This window comes from Dermacentor andersoni, chromosome 1 (assembly GCF_023375885.2).
Source record: "Dermacentor andersoni chromosome 1, qqDerAnde1_hic_scaffold, whole genome shotgun sequence".
In the NCBI taxonomy this organism is placed as follows: Eukaryota; Metazoa; Arthropoda; class Arachnida; order Ixodida; family Ixodidae; genus Dermacentor; species Dermacentor andersoni.
In genome coordinates, this window is record NC_092814.1 from 316,906,916 (window position 1) to 316,925,069 (window position 18,154).

Consider the following 18,154-nt stretch of genomic DNA (forward strand, 5'->3'; position numbering starts at 1 on the left):
AAACTCCCCCAACAATATCACTGGAATCAGCCAGTTGTTAACAGTGGATGATAAGAGAGGAATATAATTGCATGGAAGGCATCACTACGAAGTTGCAGCCATAGTGTCCTACTAATGAGAACTACTATGCATTAAAGAAACCAATGAGGTTACATGTTTAAGCGGATGAGATGCTTCTTTAAACCATGCTTACCTTCAAGAACAGAATGTGAATCACCATCAGCAAGCAACCTCGATGAGCTCTCTTTGTCCTCAACGGTGATTGGCGAGTTGACTCGGCAAGTAGCTTCAGCATCTGCTTCCTCTTTTGCATCTGCTTCCTCCTCCTTTGCATCCGCTGCATCTGCTTCATCCGCTTTTGCATCTGCATCATATTGATTATAATAGGGACGTCAGCACAGAAACTATATCGGTCATGCATAAACAAGAGGGCTTTAAAGTCGGCCGTAGTTAAAAATTCAGTCCAGTTACAAGGACTATACTTTTAACATGTTGCACCACTTGTTGGACATCGTAATAACACCTACTAGATAATGTTCTCATCAACATCTGAGCCCAATAATATACCTGTACACGCAGCAGGGAAACCATGACTTTGCTCAAAAGGCCCTTTCTTTCCATTTACTGTGAAAATTAGAGGCAGGCTAAAGTAATTGCGTTCTAAATTTTGGTGCACAGTAGATATGAGTACACAACATTTTCTTACTTTGAACATGTAAAAACTGGGCAAACATTAAATTTATGAGAATGTTATAATCAGGTAAATATGATAGCACAGGCGATAGAACGAATGCCCTAGGAATGCGCTGGTCCCGGATTCAATCCCTAGAGCAGGAGAAATATTTATTCAGCAGTGAAGCTTTCTGGTTGAGAAAACCTGTGCGTTTCCTTGGTTACGATCGGCCAGCATGGGAAAGTGACCTTCCAGCCTCTCCTGCCCTGCTGCGACGAATCGCTTCGTGACGCTTACAATGAGTCTCCTTGGACAGACCAGCGGTGACATTAAGGCAAGACACATTTGGCGAATGGAGTGTTGATGGATGCCACGCTAGCCGCCGACCCCGATGCTGGGAGCAAGAAACTCGCAGAAAAGGGCGTCCTATTGCTGCTTCCTCATGGCCACTGCTAGCCGCCAAGGCCGTTTGACATTTTAATTTAATTGCTGGGTCATCCCAGGAACCAAAACTCGCCAAGTGAATCAAGTGTAACAACCTCTATACAGGCGTTCCCTTCCTTCCCCCCTTTCTCTTGGTCTGTGACCCGGGTGCCCTGGAGGTATTTCTCCACTTGTGATCAGCGAACAAAGGTGCTGGAGCGATTGTGCATACCCTCGCCCTCAAGGCAGATCCTTCCACAACTTTGGACACTCCGAATGGACGAAGGTGTGACAGCAGGGGAGGCATTCTCAAAGAGTCCACCTAGTGGACATGTGCACTTCGTCTGCTACTGAAGTGCTGCTGAAGTGAGGCTTACTTAGCAGGACTCTTTGAGTAACTATCAGGCATTGTTTGGGATATCACTGGCCTTAGTGAGATTTGAAGAACTGGTGAGGCTTATACATTGCTAAATAACGGCCATGTCCTCTACTATAGAGGTCTCCCTGATAAGAAGCAATACGGGGTAGGACTCCTGATCCATAAGGACATAGCGGGCAACATTGACGAATTCTACAGCATTAATGAGAGAGTAGCAGTAGTCGTAATCAAACTTAAGAGATAATTGATTAATGGTAGTACAAGCCTACGCTCCAACGTGCAGTCACGACGATGAGGAAGTTGATAAGTTTTATGAAGATGTTGAATTAGCGATGAGAAAAGTGCAAACTCGGTATACTGTAGCAATGGGCGACTTCAATGCAAAAGTGGGATAAAAGCAGGCGGGTGAACAGGCAATTGGCAACTACGGCGTGGATTATATAAACGCTAGAGGAGAGATACTGGTAGAATTCGCAGAAAGGAATAAGCTTCGAATAATGAACAACTTTTTCAGGAAGCGTAGCAATAGAAAATGGACCTGGAAAAGCCCTAATGGTGAAACAATAAATGAAATTGATTTCATGCTTTCTGCCGATCCCAGCATAGTGCAGGATGTAGAAGTGTTAGGTAGGGTAAAGTGCAGTGATCGTAGGTTAGAGAGGTCTAGGATTCACCTGAATTTGAAGAAAGAGTAAAATTGGTCAAAAAGAAACAGGCCAACCTAGACGCAGTAAGGATAAAAGCGGACCAATTCAGGCTGGTATTTGAAACTAAATATGCAGCTATAGAACAGCGAGACGTAGATGACATAAAGGCGATGACTGAAACCGTAACTAGGCTGGCTTCAGAAGCAGCACTTGAAGTAGGAGGAAATGCACCAAGGCAACCAGTAGGCAAGCTCTCCCAAGCAACGAAGGACCTAATAAAGAAACAACCAAGAATGAAACAGTCCAACTCGAGAGATTAGACGGAATCAACGGAATTATCAAAACTGATCAAGGAGAAAATAAAGGATATACGAAATTATAATGTAAGAAAGACTGAGGAAGCAGTAATAAATGACCGCAGCATGAAATCAGTGAGAAGAAGACTTGGTATAGGAAAATCCAAGATGTATGCACTGAAAGATAAGGAGGGCAATATCATCAGCAATTTCGAAGATATAGTAAAAGCAGCGGAAGAATTCTATACTGACTTGTACAATACCCATAGCAGCTAGGACACCCCCTTTGAAAGTAGTAATGAACAGTTTATAGAGGCTCCTTCTATAACTTGCGATGAAGTTAGAAGGGCCTTACAAGACATGAAACGAGGAAAGGCGGCAGGTGAAGATGGAATAATAGTTGATTTTATCAAAGTTGGAGGAGAGATCATGCTTGAAAAGCTTGCGGCCCTTTATACGAAATGTCACACAACTTCAAGGGTTCCAGAGAACTGGAAGAATGCCAACCTTATACTAATCCACAAAAAGGGCGACATTAAAGAACTGAAATATTATAGGCCCATTAGCTTACTTCCAGTATTGTATAAAATATTCCCGATGATAATTTCCAATAGAATAACGGCAACACTTTCCTTCAGTCAACCAAGGCAACAGGCTGGCTTCAGGAAGAGATACTGTACAATGGATCACGCCCATGTAATCTATCAGGTAATCGAGAAATCTGCAGAGTACAATCAACCTCTCTACATGGCTTTCATAGGTTACGAAAAGGCATTTGATTCAGTAGAGATACCAGCAGCAGCATTCATAGAGGCACTATGTAATCAAGGAGTAGAGGAGACTTACGTAAATATCTTGAAAAATATCTACAGATATTCCGCAGCTAGCCTAATTCTCCACAATAAAAGTAGGAAGATACCTATAAAGAAATGGGTCAGACAAGGAGACACAATCTCTCCAATGTTATTGACTGCGTGCTTGGAAGAAGTACTCAAGCTATTAAATTGGGACAGCTTAGGGGTAAGGTGCAACAGCGAATATCTCGGCAACCTTCGGTTTGCAGATGACATTGTCCTATACAGCAACACTGGGGACAAGTTACAACAAATGATTGAGGACCTTAACAGAGAGAGTGTAAGAATGGGGTTGAAGATTAATATGCAGAAAACAAAGACAATGATCAATAGCCTAGCAAGGGAACAAGAGCTCAGGATCGCCAGTCAGCCTCTAGAGTATGCGAAGGAATACACTTACCTAAGATAATTACTCGCAGGGGACCCTGATCATGAGAAGGAAATTTACAGAAGAATAAAACTGGGTTGGAGTGCATACAGCAGACATGCTCAGATCCTTACTGGAAGCTTACCATCATCACTAAAAAAGGAAGGTATGCAATCAATGCATTCTACCAGTGCTAACATATGGGGCAGAAACTTGGAGACTGACAAAGAAGCTAAAAAACAAGTTAGGGAGCGGGCAAAGAACGATGGAATGAAGAATGATAGGCGTAACGTTAAGAGACAGGAAGAGAGCAGTGTGGATCAGAGCAAACAGGCATAGCCGATATTCTAATCGACATAACGAGAATGGACGGAGCTGAGCAGGTCATGTAATGCATAGGTTAGATAACCGGTGGACCATTAGGGTTACAGAATGGGTGCCAAGTGAAAGGAAACGTAGTCAAGGACAGCAAAAGACTAGGTGGGGTGATGAAATTAAGAAATTCGCAGGCGTAAGTTGGAATCGGTTGGTGCAGCACAGGGGTGATTGGAGATTGGAGGGAGAGGCCTTCGTCCTGCAGTGGAGTTAAAATAGGTTGATGATGATGATGAAAAGTGCTCATTGGCTGTGGCGCCTAGTTGCTTTGACACACAGCCTGTCTTAGCCAATCAGAACTGCAACAGCAGAAGAAATGGACTTATCCACTAGGTAGACTCTTGCAGAGTATCTCCCCAGATTTTCCTGGCCTAGGGACCTAGGGAGGCCAGAAGGGATTAAATCAGACACTGTTGGCTCCTCAGAGGTGCTTGAATTCAGCCATGCTAGACTGTTGAGCTGTAATGTTCTCTACAACTCATGTATATATTGTATCTATATTGCAGCCAGTACTCTTCGTTCTCAATGAAAACCTGTTCCTCCCTTCAACAACATCCTCAGTGTGGATGAGTTGGACGACAGCACGGGCCAGCTACCCCTTTTGACATGCCCGACCCCAACTCTTACAACTGGCTGGCAATGGTGAGACGAGTCTTGCAACATGGTGCTGTGTCTGCGGTGAGTGCTTGGTTTTTTGCTTTGACTCTCTAGGCTTCGTTTTGTGGTTGTTTAGTTTAGAACAATAGGGAAGCTGGATTGTTGATTGTGAGCTAGGTTGTGTTTACCTAGCTGTGTTTAGCGAGCAGGACCAAGGCAGTAAAACAGCAATCATGGATTTGAGGACAATGCTGAGAGACGAATTGTTGGTTATCAGTGAGGAACTTGGCCTAGTGGTACACAAGGAAATGATTAAATCAGAAATATTAAAGCTCATTTCCCAACGGGCAAGTGAGGAGGACATTGAAATTGGCTTACAAGTTTTTCAGAAAAGAGAGAAACGAGAGAGAGAGAGAGAGAGAGGAACACGAGAAAGATTACAATTTAAGGAAAATGTAACTTGATCTTGAAAGTAAATGTTGGGAGTTGACTCGAGCTCTGAAACAATCAAGTGAGGCAAAATCATACCGCACGGACAGGCTGTTAAAGCCATTTGAAGTCTGGAACGACATCGAGTTGTTCCTAGGAAATTTTGAAAGGACTTGCGAGAACATGAACTTCACTCTGAGTACATGGTCACAGCGGTTGCTGTCTATGTTGCCGTGTGCAGTTCCTGAAGTAATCGCCAGACTCAGAGTGCAAGATGCATATGACTGCGCGAAGGTTAAGGCTAGCCTTTTGAAGAAGTACCGCCTTTCAGCCGAGGCTTTTTGCCAAACATTTCAAAGCATGGGCGAAGAAGGATAGCGAGGAATATCTGGACGAAAGAGCTGAGAACAGCTCTTTCGCTCTACGTGGATGAAAGAGCTGAGAACATGGAACTTTTACGCTCGTACCTTTATGAACTGCGTATCAGGCACCTACCCAAGGGCCCCCCCCACCCCCCCCCCCCCCCGGCTAAATTAAGACGCATACCCCCCCCCCCCCCCCCTCCCCACACACACCACCACTTCTCACACACATTCTTAAAGCGCCGTCAAATCAATGTTGATACTTGACAGCTTTTCAGCGGTCAACATTTTCCTGCATTTTTTCACTCCTTTTGGATGGTGGTAGTTATTGGCGTCTCCTGGGATGTGAAGGCCAGTTTTCTAATCAATTCGGTGCCCGTGCGATTAACTCGAGATGCATTCAATTGTCACCGTCTATTCAACGGTCACATGCATCGTTGTTGCTTTGCTAGTTCAACCTTCGTTTAGACTGGTCCAGGGACCAGGAAAGGGATTCAGTTCGTGGTCAGCTGGTCTGTATGCACGTAGAACGAGTTGCGGCCCGAGAAAATGCCAACTGCGGTTAACTTTTCATTTTGTTTCATTATTTACTCAAGTGACGGCTCGCCGCGACGCTGACAGATCCTCGGAACCATATACCCGTGATATGGGTTAGCTAAGGTGGAAAATAAAATAATGTGAGACAGCGTCCATCATCAAACCCCGCAATAACCCTTAAACTCATAGGCAATATGACTGTCACCCTTTAACTCGTCTGGTTTTTCCCTAATTGTATAGCTCTTTTCGTGCAAAATTGCCAACTGGAAAAAAGAATTGCAAGGATTTGAGAATTTAAGCGATCTACTAAGGCAGAGAGCCAAGGCAACAGCCAAACAGGAAGGAAAAGCTAAAATTAAGAAATTTAACCGTTGTTTCTGAATATATTTATGGATAAAAATCTTTTTATTTAAAAAGGAAGTAGAGGAAATGCCGCCAGAAGTGAAGGACAATTCCGGTTGTGCTGAATGAAGCTTCTACAGTTATCATTCGAGCCACCTAACGTAGCCACTTCTCTGCTGTGCTTATGTAGGTGTTTTTCTAACCTTCCGCGGTTGGCGCAGTACGTGTAGAATCGCAGCTTCCTGCGCCATATGTGGTTGTACGCGACTGGCGGCCACGCATCGTTACGTAACTTCCCAAATAATATGAGTTGGTTCTGGCACTTGTTAGAGCAGTAAACGAGGGATCCAAAAGAACTGTGATTGTTCCGCAAATATATATTTCTGTATAATTCTTCCAGAGCCAATTCAAAAAACGCTACTATAGTCGGATACAACTTAAGTCTGCACTGAAGCCCCACCCACGCCTTCATAAACCGCCAGCCACTGTTCCTCTCGCGAGGCTGCAAATAATTCGTAATTCAAACTTTTTCTGTTACCCAAATAAGGCGGTAACTATAAAAATAAAATTATTAGCGCATGATTTTATACCTTTTCCCTCGCCAATTATAGTGGAATGGCGAATGCCTAATTCTTTATTGAACTGAAATAACATGCTTGCTTCGCTACAACTATTTGTTGTGAGGTTAATCTTCAGTTGGGGGCAGTGAAGTTTCATGAGTAAAACGGGTTCAGCAGTGAAATGAACTGCACCGCAGACTTTTGAAGAGCGAAATGCTCAGACTCCATACACTTTGTCCGTATGTGTTGCACACCTCATTGCTTCCGCCGATGAAAACACTCTTCAAGCACAGCAGACGCTCCGGAGGTATCAAGTACGACGCCATTTTGACAAGGCCGCATGACGATTTTGTTTGCTTCTGTGATTGGCTGGCGGAGTAATACAACTCCGCGCGGTCCGTGTGCCTTTATTGCCAACTGCTGTTTTCTTGAAGTTTTATTCTGCTAAAGTAATCTTCATTTTCCACTTTCGCTTCTTGTTCTTGGCAGTGTTCTTCCTGCGCGAGTCCATTTGACGTGGTTCTTTGTTTGCCAAGTAAAGGAGAGGTGCATCGCACAGGCCCCATACCTGTAGAATACACCTTATTTCATTTCTCTTTTGTGGGTTTACGCGTTTTTATGGCGAATGGTGGGCGTTATTCACATTTGTACTAGTAAAGGTACCCCCCCTCATTTGTGGAAAAGTTACCTTTGGTTGCCCCCCCCCTCCCCCCCGAAAGAAAGTCCTGAGTACATGCCTGCTGATATAAATGAAAACCATGCCGGGTGCTACGAGACAGTGCCACCACCATGGACATTGCCCATCCGTCGTCTTACGTAACGGTAGATTACTTGACTAGAGAAGCAGCATGGATAAAACAGGTTGTGGAAGAACACAGCGTGTGTCTGCCAATGGCAAAAGTACAAATCAGTGGGCCGTTCGAGGAGCTCGTGACCGAGGCTACAGTTTCCAAATTCTTGTTGCTGCAGTACCCTTACATTTTTTCGAATTGGTCGGGTCAGTTACCGCGTGAGAAGGTGCTGAAATTTGGAGAGGGCGTAGTACAGGCATTGACACAATCCCAAGCTCGTCAAATCGCGTCGCCTTCCTCAGAAAATGCAAAAGCCGCCCCAACAGAAGTAGTGAAAGAGGTAGCCTCGGCAAAAGAAACCGAGCTGGGCTCAAGGGAAGAAAATGCGATTGAGAAAATTCCGCCAGCTGACCAGCTCAATGAGTGTGTGTCACAAGGCGTGTGTCAAAGTTCATGCCTGCAGAGAGAGCCAACTGACACACTTGGCAAGCGAGACAAGGTCATTACTGTCACAAGCCTCAAAGAACTTTGATCGGCTCTTACGTGTGGACAGAGATCCACTGGCAGCTGAGCAAAAGAATGATGAGAGCTTAGCTAAATTACATGTAACAGCTAAAAAAAGGCATTGCTAGGTGCAATGTGATGTTGCATGAGAAAGGAGGCTTGCTATATCGGCACTATAGAGACCGAAAGGGCAGGATTCTGGATCAGTTGGTTGTACCTACTAAGTATAGGGAGGACATTTAGGGTCTCTGTCACGGAAATGGGCAGTCGGGCCATCTAGCCATAAACAAATCCAAGCAGAGATTACTACTGGCCTGGCTGCTTCAAAGACGTCAAAAACTTTGCGAGATCATGTGACGCCTGCCAGTGCTCAGGTAAACCAGAAAAAACATGGAAAATGGCACTAAAGGTAGTGTCCTTAATATCAGAACCTTTCAGACTACTTGTAAGAAACACGGTAGGGCCTCTACTAAAGGCAAAGTCAGGCTACAGATGCCTGTTTACCATGTTGTGTCCGGACACAAAATTTCCAGAGGCAATCCCTCTGAAGGAACTCAGTTCCATCGAGGTAGTAGATGTGCTTTTGACAGTATTCGCCCGAGTCGGGTTTCGAGCAGAAATTCAGGCGAATCAAGGGTCAGTATTCACCAGCTCACTGACTTCCACATTCTTACGAAAGTGCGGGGTAAAGTTTATTACACAGTTCCATCTGTGTCAAATAGCGTTGAGAGGTGGCATTCAGTGCTGAAGCGAATTTTGTGGGCACTCTGTTACAAGCACAAGGCGGACTGGGAGAATTGTCTTCCGGCTACTTTGTTTGCTTTGCGAACAGCTCCTCATGAGGCTACAAGGTTCTCGCCAGCAGAACTAGTATATGGGAGGACACTCTGTTCCCCACTGAGAATGTTGAGAGAGATGTAGGAGGAAAGAGGAGATAGTCAAACAGTGGTAGAATGTGTGCTAAAACTGCTAGAATGGCTAAGTACAACACAAGAACTAGTAGGAAAGAACATGGGCATGGCGTAAAAGAATGCCAAGCTCTACTATGACAGGAACATGAGGCTTCGAACATTAATGCCGGGGACCAGGTAATGATCCTCAGACTTTCAAGCAAGATCAAGCTTGAAGTTCACTGGGGCGGACCAGTCAAAGTGATGCACAAACTTTCAGATACTAACTATGCTTCAAAGTGCTTAATCGTGGGAAGGAGGTGAGAATATACCACTGCAATTTGATGAAGCCATATATGCAGAGCAGCAGAGTCGTTAACCTGACCATCAAAGAGCCTGAGGACATTCATACCAAATTCAACTAATGTAAGGCAACCTCCAACTCTGAACTCAGCCTTGAAGAAGTTGTAGGACACTCGGTAAGCGTGGAAGCTCTTAAACCCGAGCAGGTAGATGAGCTAAAGGGGCTGCCAGGGAAATATCTCAATAGATTGAGCAGTCGGCCAGGTAGAACCGAGCTAAAAATGCATGACATAGAGCTGACATCAATCGAACCTGTAAGATCAAAGCCTTACAGGTTGTCCCCACGACAGAAAGAAATTATGGAAACACAGATACAGCGCATGCTAGAGTTGGGAGTTACTGAGCCTGCTGAGGGTGACTACACATCACCGCTAATACTTTTGGAAGCCCCTAATAAGAACCTTCGTCCATGTGTTGACTACAGGAAGTTAAATGCCATCACCAGGGATCAGTTGTACCTGATACCCAACATTGAGGAACAAATCAAAAGAGTCAACGCTGGAGAATACATTTCTACTCTAGATCTCGTGCAGGGATATTGGCAAGCTCCCCTTTCAGAAAGTGCCAACCGCTTTGCCACATTTATCTCACCTGTAGGCACTTTTCGCCTGCTCGTTCTTAGCTTCGGGTTGAAGAATGGACCGTTTAGCTTCTCTAAATTAATGGATTTTGTCCTAAAAGACTTGCAGGAGTTCACACGGCCATATCTTGATGATCTTGGCATTTTTCCCGACAGCTGGAAATAGCACATATTGCACCTCAAGCAGGTGTTCTCACTGTTGAGGGAAGCAGGTTTAACGATGAAGGCAGAAAAATGGAGGCTTGGCCGCTCAAAGGTTGCTTCTCTGGGCCATGTTGTCGGCTACGGCATGAGACAGCCAGCTGAGCTGAAAACGGCTACAATTGGAGGTTTTTCACAGCCACGCACGAAAACGGACATTCATTGATTTTTGGGACTTGTGGGGTACTACAAGCGGTACATTCCAAATTATTCTCAAAGAGCAAGTCCTTTAACGGATGCAATCCGAATGGAAGCACTGAGTAATGTGCACTGGGATAAGGACTAAGTGAACACTTTCCAAGGTTCGAAAACATTATTAGTTTCTCATCTTGCGCTTAGTGCACCACACTATACAAAGGAGTTCAGAGTTCAGTGCAACGCAAGCGATACAGGAATGCGCATGGTACTTATGTCAGGTCGACAATGATATTGAAGAACAGCCTATTCTCTACACCAGTCGTAAATTAACTGTAAGAGAGGAAGCCTATAGCGCTTCCAAGGAGGAATGCGCCTGTTTGGTTTGGGCTGCCCACAAGTTGTCGTGATACTTGTACAGAGCGAGATTCATCTTCGAGACTGACCACTGCCTTCTTACATGACTTAATAATCAAATGTCGTCAAAAAATTGCCGCTTGCTCCGATGGAGCCTCACCCTCCAACAGTATAACTTCTCCGTTAGATATAAGAAGGGAAAGTTGCATTGCAATGTGAATGGTTTGAGCAGGCTAACTTGAAACTCGTTTTGAGTTTAGGAATCCCGATTAATTTTTTTGTTGCTGTTGTATTTTCTTTTCTTAAGCCAAGACGATCCCCTTTCTTTTAGCAGGATTCCCATCCATGACTGCTAGCTTTGTCGGCACGAAATTCTCTCGAAATTTGCATAGTGAAATGCAGTATTTCTTGCTTCTGTACTCTTTTTTTTTTTTTTGTTAGCCTGGTGGGTCTAAAGCGAGATCCAAGATACTCTATCGCTGTGCAGAGCCGTGTTGTGGGGTTCGCATTCCGGCTGCCTGTCATTGTGAGATGTTTTTGGGTGTATGTCAGCATTTCACAGTTGAATGCTGCAAGCCAAGGCATCCCCCTTGCCACCAGCCATTCTCTTCCTGCCCAGTGGTTGTCAGCACTGGCCAGTCGAGATTTTCCGGGCCATGGAAGAGCTTTTACAATCGGCCAGCGAGATAAGTGACCTTCCAGCCTCTTCTGCACTACTGCAATGAATCGCTTCGTGAAGCTAACAATACGTCCCCATAGGACAGAGCAGGGGCACCACCATGGCGAGACATGTTTTGAAGACTACGTGGTTAATACAGTGGTGGAACAGCAATTCCACCTTTCAACATAGGTCCTGGCACAGCTGCAAGCACTTTTGGCACAGGGTCCAATGCACGTGGTGTGCTTGCCACATACCATGCAAATATTAACTGATATAGTCTTTATGTTGTGGAGACGGGTTTGCACGAGGATTACCCTGCAAGTGCGGTCAGGAAAGGACGCGACGCGCCTCCAGACCACAATGCACAAAGGGCGCCACAGCCAGGTTCATTGATACAGTGCAGAGAAAGCACCACAGACAGATCATCAACAAACACGTATTTATTAACCCAGGATGCAACACAGTGCGAAAGTCATGGCTTGTGGGCAAAGGCTCACCTTAAGACCGATCAAGTATGCGTGCCTGCATTGAACATGACATCACGCAATATACTCATGTCATGCCATCCCCATCAGGGAATTTTCGAATAGGGACCGCAAAGGTATTGCGGCCGGAAAAGAAAAAAAAGAGCTAAGTTCGTGGCTAAGGCATGTCCTCTGTGGACTGTACTGCCGGCAGGCGCACAAAATATGGCCAATTGATTCTTCATGGCTGCAGTGGTCACAGGTTGGTGTGTTGGTCATCCCTATGCGGAAGGCATAGGCTTTAGTAAAGGCAACGCCCAACCAAAGTCGATATAAAAGCGTGGCGTCTCTACGGCGAAGCTGTGAGTACAGTCGCGTATTTCTTAAATGTGGCTCATCCCATTGCGACGCGGTGCACTGCCGAGCAAGTTGGCGGAGCTTCCGTGCCGCGTCAGTTCTAGAAACAGGAATTGGGACGTGACGCTCCTCAGTATGGGCTGAGCGGGCAGCGTGATCCGCCCGTTCATTGCCGATAATCCCGCAGTGACTTGGAAGCCACTGGAAGGTTATTTCATGGCCTGCATCACTTATATGGTCTAACGCCTCGGTAATATGGAATATTAGCTGTTCGTGCGGTCCGTGTTGTAAAGGTGACAGTAGAGACTGCAGTGCCGCCTTCGAATCGCAGAATATTGTCCATTTGTGTGGCGGTTCATCACCAATGTGATGAAGGGCAGTAAAAAGCGCTGCGAGCTCTGCTGCCGTCGATGTTGTCGCGTGGGTCGTCTTAAATTTAATTGTCGTAGCTTTCGCTGGTATGACGATTGCCGCCGCAGAGCTGCTTGGAAGGACAGATCCATCAGTGTAAATATGCGTAGAGTCACGGTAGTTCTCGTACAAATATAGTAGCGTGAGCTGTCTAAGGGCTGGTGATGACAGATCAGCTTTTTTCGAGATACCAGGTATTGCGAGGTGGATTTTTGGCTGAGTGAGGCACCATGGAGGGATCGAAGGTCTCGCAGCCGGAGTGAAACAAGCTGGCAATGATTCATCATATGCAGTTATCGTTTGGCTGAAAGATGTGTGTGGCCTGTCCGCTGGTAGAGAGGCTAAATGGTGACGAGGAGTCCTGGCTAGATGCTTTATATGGGTCCTGAGTACTTCAATTTCAATGTGGGTCTTGACAAGGTGGTCTCTAGCAATTGCTATCGTAGCCACTGTTGAAGCACTCTGAGGCAGGCCTAGACAGATCCGGAGCACTTGACCCTGAAGACTTTGTATTGTGCGTAGATTCGTTTTGCCTGTGTTGTTTATTGCTGGCAAGCTGTATCGCAGAAATCCTAGAAAAAGCACCCTGTACAGTTGTAACATGGCACTAGGCGACATTCCCCAGGTCTTGCCAGCGAAAAACTTGAACAGGTGGCAGATGCCTGTCAACCGTTTTTTCACGTATGATATGTGTGGGCTCCATGACAAGTCCCTGTCGATTATGACACCTAGAAACTTGTACGATCGGACCCGTCGTATTATTTGGCCATTTATCGTTACACTGTAGTTTTCCATGGGTTTGCGCGTAAATGGCACTAGTGCGCAGTTTGTGTCGCGGCTCTCTGAATTCTCGCTCGCAACTGTAGGCGTGTTACTGCAGATGTCCATATGCAGATGTCATCCGCGTACATTGATAGCCTGACTGTGGTTGGCACGTGCTCAAGGAGAGCAATTAGTGTTAGATTAAATAACACGGGGCTAAGTACACTGCCCTGGGGGACGCCGCGGTAGCTATAATGTAGAGAAGTATGGCCTTCCTCGGTGCTTACAAAGAAGGATCGCATGGATAGATAGCTCCGTATCCATTGAAACATCCGACCACCCACTCCTACCTCTGCGAGAGCAGAGAGGATGGCTTCATGCGTAACGTTGTCATACGCCCCTTTAACGTCGAGGAATAAGGATGCGCAGAGACGCTTACAGCATTTCTCATGTTGAATGTAGGTCACCAGGTCGACGACGTTATCGATCGATGATCGACCGCGTCGGAAGCCCGCCATGGCATCTGGGTAGGTGTTGTGGTACTCCAAGTACCACTCCAGGCGTCCTAGGACCATTCTCTCCATCACTTTGCCCACACAGCTCGCCAAAGCGATCGGGCGATATGATGAGAGCTCCAACGGCGACTTGCCGGGCTTCAGCAGTGGAACAAGGCGACTTGTCTTCCAGGTTGTCGGTAGCGTGCCATTTCTCCAAGATTCATTGTACACCTCAAGAAGAACTCCTCTCGCTCGCTCCCCCAGGTGACACAGAGCTCGGTAGGAAATTCCGTCAGGCCCTGGCGCTGATGTGCGGCTACACAAAGCTAATGCTGCCCTAAGTTCGTGGATCGAGAATGGTAGATCCAACCGGTGATCACGTGGTGGCGGACAGCTGCTCGAAGGCGATGGAATGTTGGTAGCTGTGAGTTGGCCGGATAATCTGGCGCAGAAACCCTCTGCCACGTCAATCTCCGATCTCTTTTGAGAGAGGGCAAGCGCCTTGAATGGGAATCGCTGTACGGGAAGTGTCCGCAGTCCGCGCACCGTTCTCCATAGTTGCGATAAAGGCTTGCGTGGATCTAGCGACTCACAGAAGGCAGCCCAACGTTGCGATTCGAGCTTGTCTAACCGGCACTGTATCTTCTTTTGCGTGCGCCTGGCGTCCATTGTTTTGGTACGTCGGTATCTTCGTTCAGCACGTCGTCGGATCGCTCTAAGTCGTTCTAGTTCCACATCGAAATCATTAAGTTTCGAGGAGCATGTTAGAGTACGCAAAGTGTCTTGCACCACGCTCTTGATTGCCTCTTCCAAGTCGAAAGATGGATTGGCGTCGCAGTGTTCTTTCATAATAGACTGAAGTTTAGGCCAGTCCACTCTTTGGATCGTCAGAGAAAAATGCATGAATGACAAACTGGATGAATCTGACGGGCCTATACTAGGAGGATATAAATTATATCCTCCTAGGGCCCATAGCGTTTCTCACTATAGAGTGAGAAACTCTGTGGATGGGCCTCTGCTTCCAAGATGATGATGATAGTGTGCTGTTCGTTCTGATTTGAGTTTTGCTAGCTGCGAAGCATCGACGGTAGGGTTCCGCTTTTATGCCTGCTTTGGCACATGCTCGGCGCAATTTCCCGCTAAAATGCCATTTTGGCACAGGATAGCGCAAAGGCTCGCTCTTGGCACAGTTTGGCGCAATTGGCGCAGCCGTTCCACCACTGTTAATGGATGTCCCCTGGTCACCGAACACGACGCTGGGAGCAAGAAACTCCTTGAAAAGGGCGTTCTACGCTGCTTCCTCATGGCCACTGCTAGCCGCCAAGGCCGTCCGACAGACGAACCCGCTAATGACGGAGCCATCCCAGGAACTAAGACGCGCTAGTTTGTGTCAAGCGTGACAATCCTATGAGCATCCTCTCCTTTCTTTGTGCTCAGTGAACAAAGGTGCTGGAGTGATTGTGTGCACCCTCACCCTCATGGCGGATCCTTCGGTGACTTCAGACGCCCCAAATGGAGGAAGGTGTGATGGCAGGTTTCCCTGGCCTACGGAGTTAGAGAGAACAGGGGATTTAAACGGACTTTTTTGGCTCCTTAGAGGTGCTTCAATGCAGTCATGCTTGACTGTTGAGACGTAACATTCCCACAAGAAACACACAAAATGAACCAGAACAGCAGCGAGACAACTCGCACTTCCGCCATCTCGCACGACGAGGGCACAAGAGCCTCTGATTGGCTGTCTGAGCAAGCGCTGTAAGCGGGCCAGGATCATTTTTTTGCTGGGGAGTGTCGATAGATAGTGATCTAAAGAAAGGAAGGACGCTTGATTCTGCAACCCGTGAGGGAGCACGGCGAAGCGTCGTCAGGGGAGAGGGAGTGGGAAGTGAAAGATGATAGAGAAAGAGGGAGGATGTGGCCTGATAGACTCCACTATGCACGACAGGGGGAGTGTCGACGGCTCGCCCGAACAGCCCGAGGCAGCACGGTCACAGTAGGGAGAGCGGTTGGATGGAGCCGCGCCGCCGGGTTTCCCCGCTACCGCGAGGGAAAGCAAACTTCTGGGGGCACTTTTCCGCCGCTTGACGTTCGATATATCGGGAGTCACTGCAATATTTGTTCGATGTAAGCGTAATTTTTGCTATATTACTCATTGTAACTATACCGGGACCAGAAATTGTTCGATATATAGAATAATTCTATGTAAACGGGTTCGATATAGTCGGGTTCGACTGTACATGCCTGCCACAGTACGGCACATAAATGCACTACCACTTTAGTTGTCTTGGACGGTTTGAGAGGCAGTTTTGAACCTTTGCCAATTAAGCTGCATCCATCAGTCAGCAGCTATGCATACCATGAAAGCAAGCTGAAAGCTCCTCTCACGACATCAATTGCAAGTGCAAGCGCACTTTTTTTCAGTTTCGACATACAGAAGTAGTACACAGCCACACATTACAAAAAGTGATTCCTGTAGAACGTGCAATTCCGAACCTGCTTCACTGCTATTTATTTCGCATAGTATTCTCATGTCGCTGAAGTCACTTGATGTTATTTCAGCACAGTCACAAGAAAAATATCTGGCTTTAAACTCGAAGTAGCAAAAGTAGGCACCTAATGCAGGAATAAACACTGACCACTGTTGCAAAGTGCGTGCCATGTTGTTTAAAGTCATATGACAGGAAAGAGCAATCATTTCCAGGGGATTCCACATCAGCTACAATGAATCTGACTAGCAGTTCACCAACTAGAATGATCTGGTTATCTCGACTTTGAACAATAGGGCTACAATCACAATTAGCAAGCAGGTGGTGAGGGTTAGACAGCACAGGAACACAGTGCCTGCTATCACTTTTGGACCTGTGTAGTAATTATATGGCTACAGTTAAAGAATAAATAGGAAGATGAGCAGTGCATACCATACTGTATTGAGTCGAATGACATCGGGTGTCCTGCTACCATGTATTACAATGCTTGAGCTATTTCACTTTTTGCTGGTGATTACTTCCATCAGGTTATCACTGTTACCCCGTAATCACTCTCATGCAAAATGCACTTGCTGTACCAGAACCTTAATTAACACTGCCACCACTTCTATAGTGAGACCAGCCAATCATAATCAGGCTGTATGTGTGTCACAAATACTGTAGTTATGTACCATCACACCAGAATGAAATGCGAACAAGAAGAAATAAATAAGAACACCTATTACATCTGATTACTTAAAAGTGATATGTGTGATCATGGCAATCTGGTGATAAGAGTGCTCCAGCCCCAAAAATAAGCCTCTGTAAATGAATGAAGGAAAATTTCCTTTCTAGATAGTCCCATCTTAGCATTTAATTCTGGCCTGATAATAAATTGTAAAATAGCTGCAAGCCCCACCAAATCCTGGGGATGATGCATTTATATACAGTAGAACCTCGTTCATACGTCATAGAAAAAAATGCATGAAGAAACACACTAACAGGGAAAACATACTATCTGAAGTCACTAATAAATCTCACAGACTCAGCTGTAGTTGACATCTATCATTGCAGCTCGAGACTCCGATACGCGCCGAGCTAGTGGGGCCCAAGCAGCCAGAGACGCACGCTGTGGCTTTTGCTATATCGTTTGCATTCCTCAAATTCTTCCTAGATCAACAGCTTCTTCCAGCGGGAAACTTTGGTGGGAAGTTTTTACATGCCCACATAGCGCAAACTGTTGCAGCATGTGTGCCCGATCCCGCATCCAGCTAGTGAAGTCCAAGCAATTCGAGATGCACACTGTCATTTTCTTATTAAGCAGTGTTTTAAGATGGTTACGGGAGACTGACACGAAATCAAGCTGGTGAACGATGCTGGAATACAGTGGCTACGATACTGCCAACACGAAACATAATGGTATTAATTAAATTATGGGGTTTTACGTGCCAAAACCACTTTCTGATTACGAGGCATGCTGTAGTGGAGACTCGGGAAATTTTGACCACCTGGGGTTTTTTAACGTGCACCTAAATCTAAGTACACGGGTGTTTTCGCATTTCGCCCCCATCGAAATGCGGCCGCCGTGGCCGGGATTCGATCCCGCGACCTCGTGCTCAGCAGCCCAACACCATAGCCACTGAGCTACCACGGCGGGTAACATGATGGTCACTTCATGTCGTGTGCAGCAGGGTATGGTGGCATGTTTGGGTTATTGCCTATTCAAAGAGTGCAGTAGGCTTCAAACAGCACTACACCCCACATGCTGTGAAAGAGATAGTTGTTGTTTATTGCCAATGCAGCTTGTGACAGCCCACAAGATTTGCTAGTATACAAAAAGGAAACTGGGTGCGTGCCGGCATTTACACGCGAGGCGGG

The 18,154-nt window shown here is 46.2% G+C and overlaps 1 protein-coding gene across 8 annotated transcripts in view; it reads right to left on the reverse strand.

The window, feature by feature from the left end:
• Positions 1–18,154, reverse strand: part of LOC126547757 (uncharacterized) — a 201,063-nt gene that overhangs the window by 79,937 nt on the left and 102,972 nt on the right. For all 8 annotated transcript variants that reach the window (XM_055063420.2, XM_055063422.2, XM_055063421.2 and 5 more), the window contains one exon: positions 194–364. In XM_055063420.2, coding sequence (XP_054919395.1) covers positions 194–364 — 171 coding nt within the window. The remainder of the gene's footprint in view (positions 1–193; positions 365–18,154) is intronic.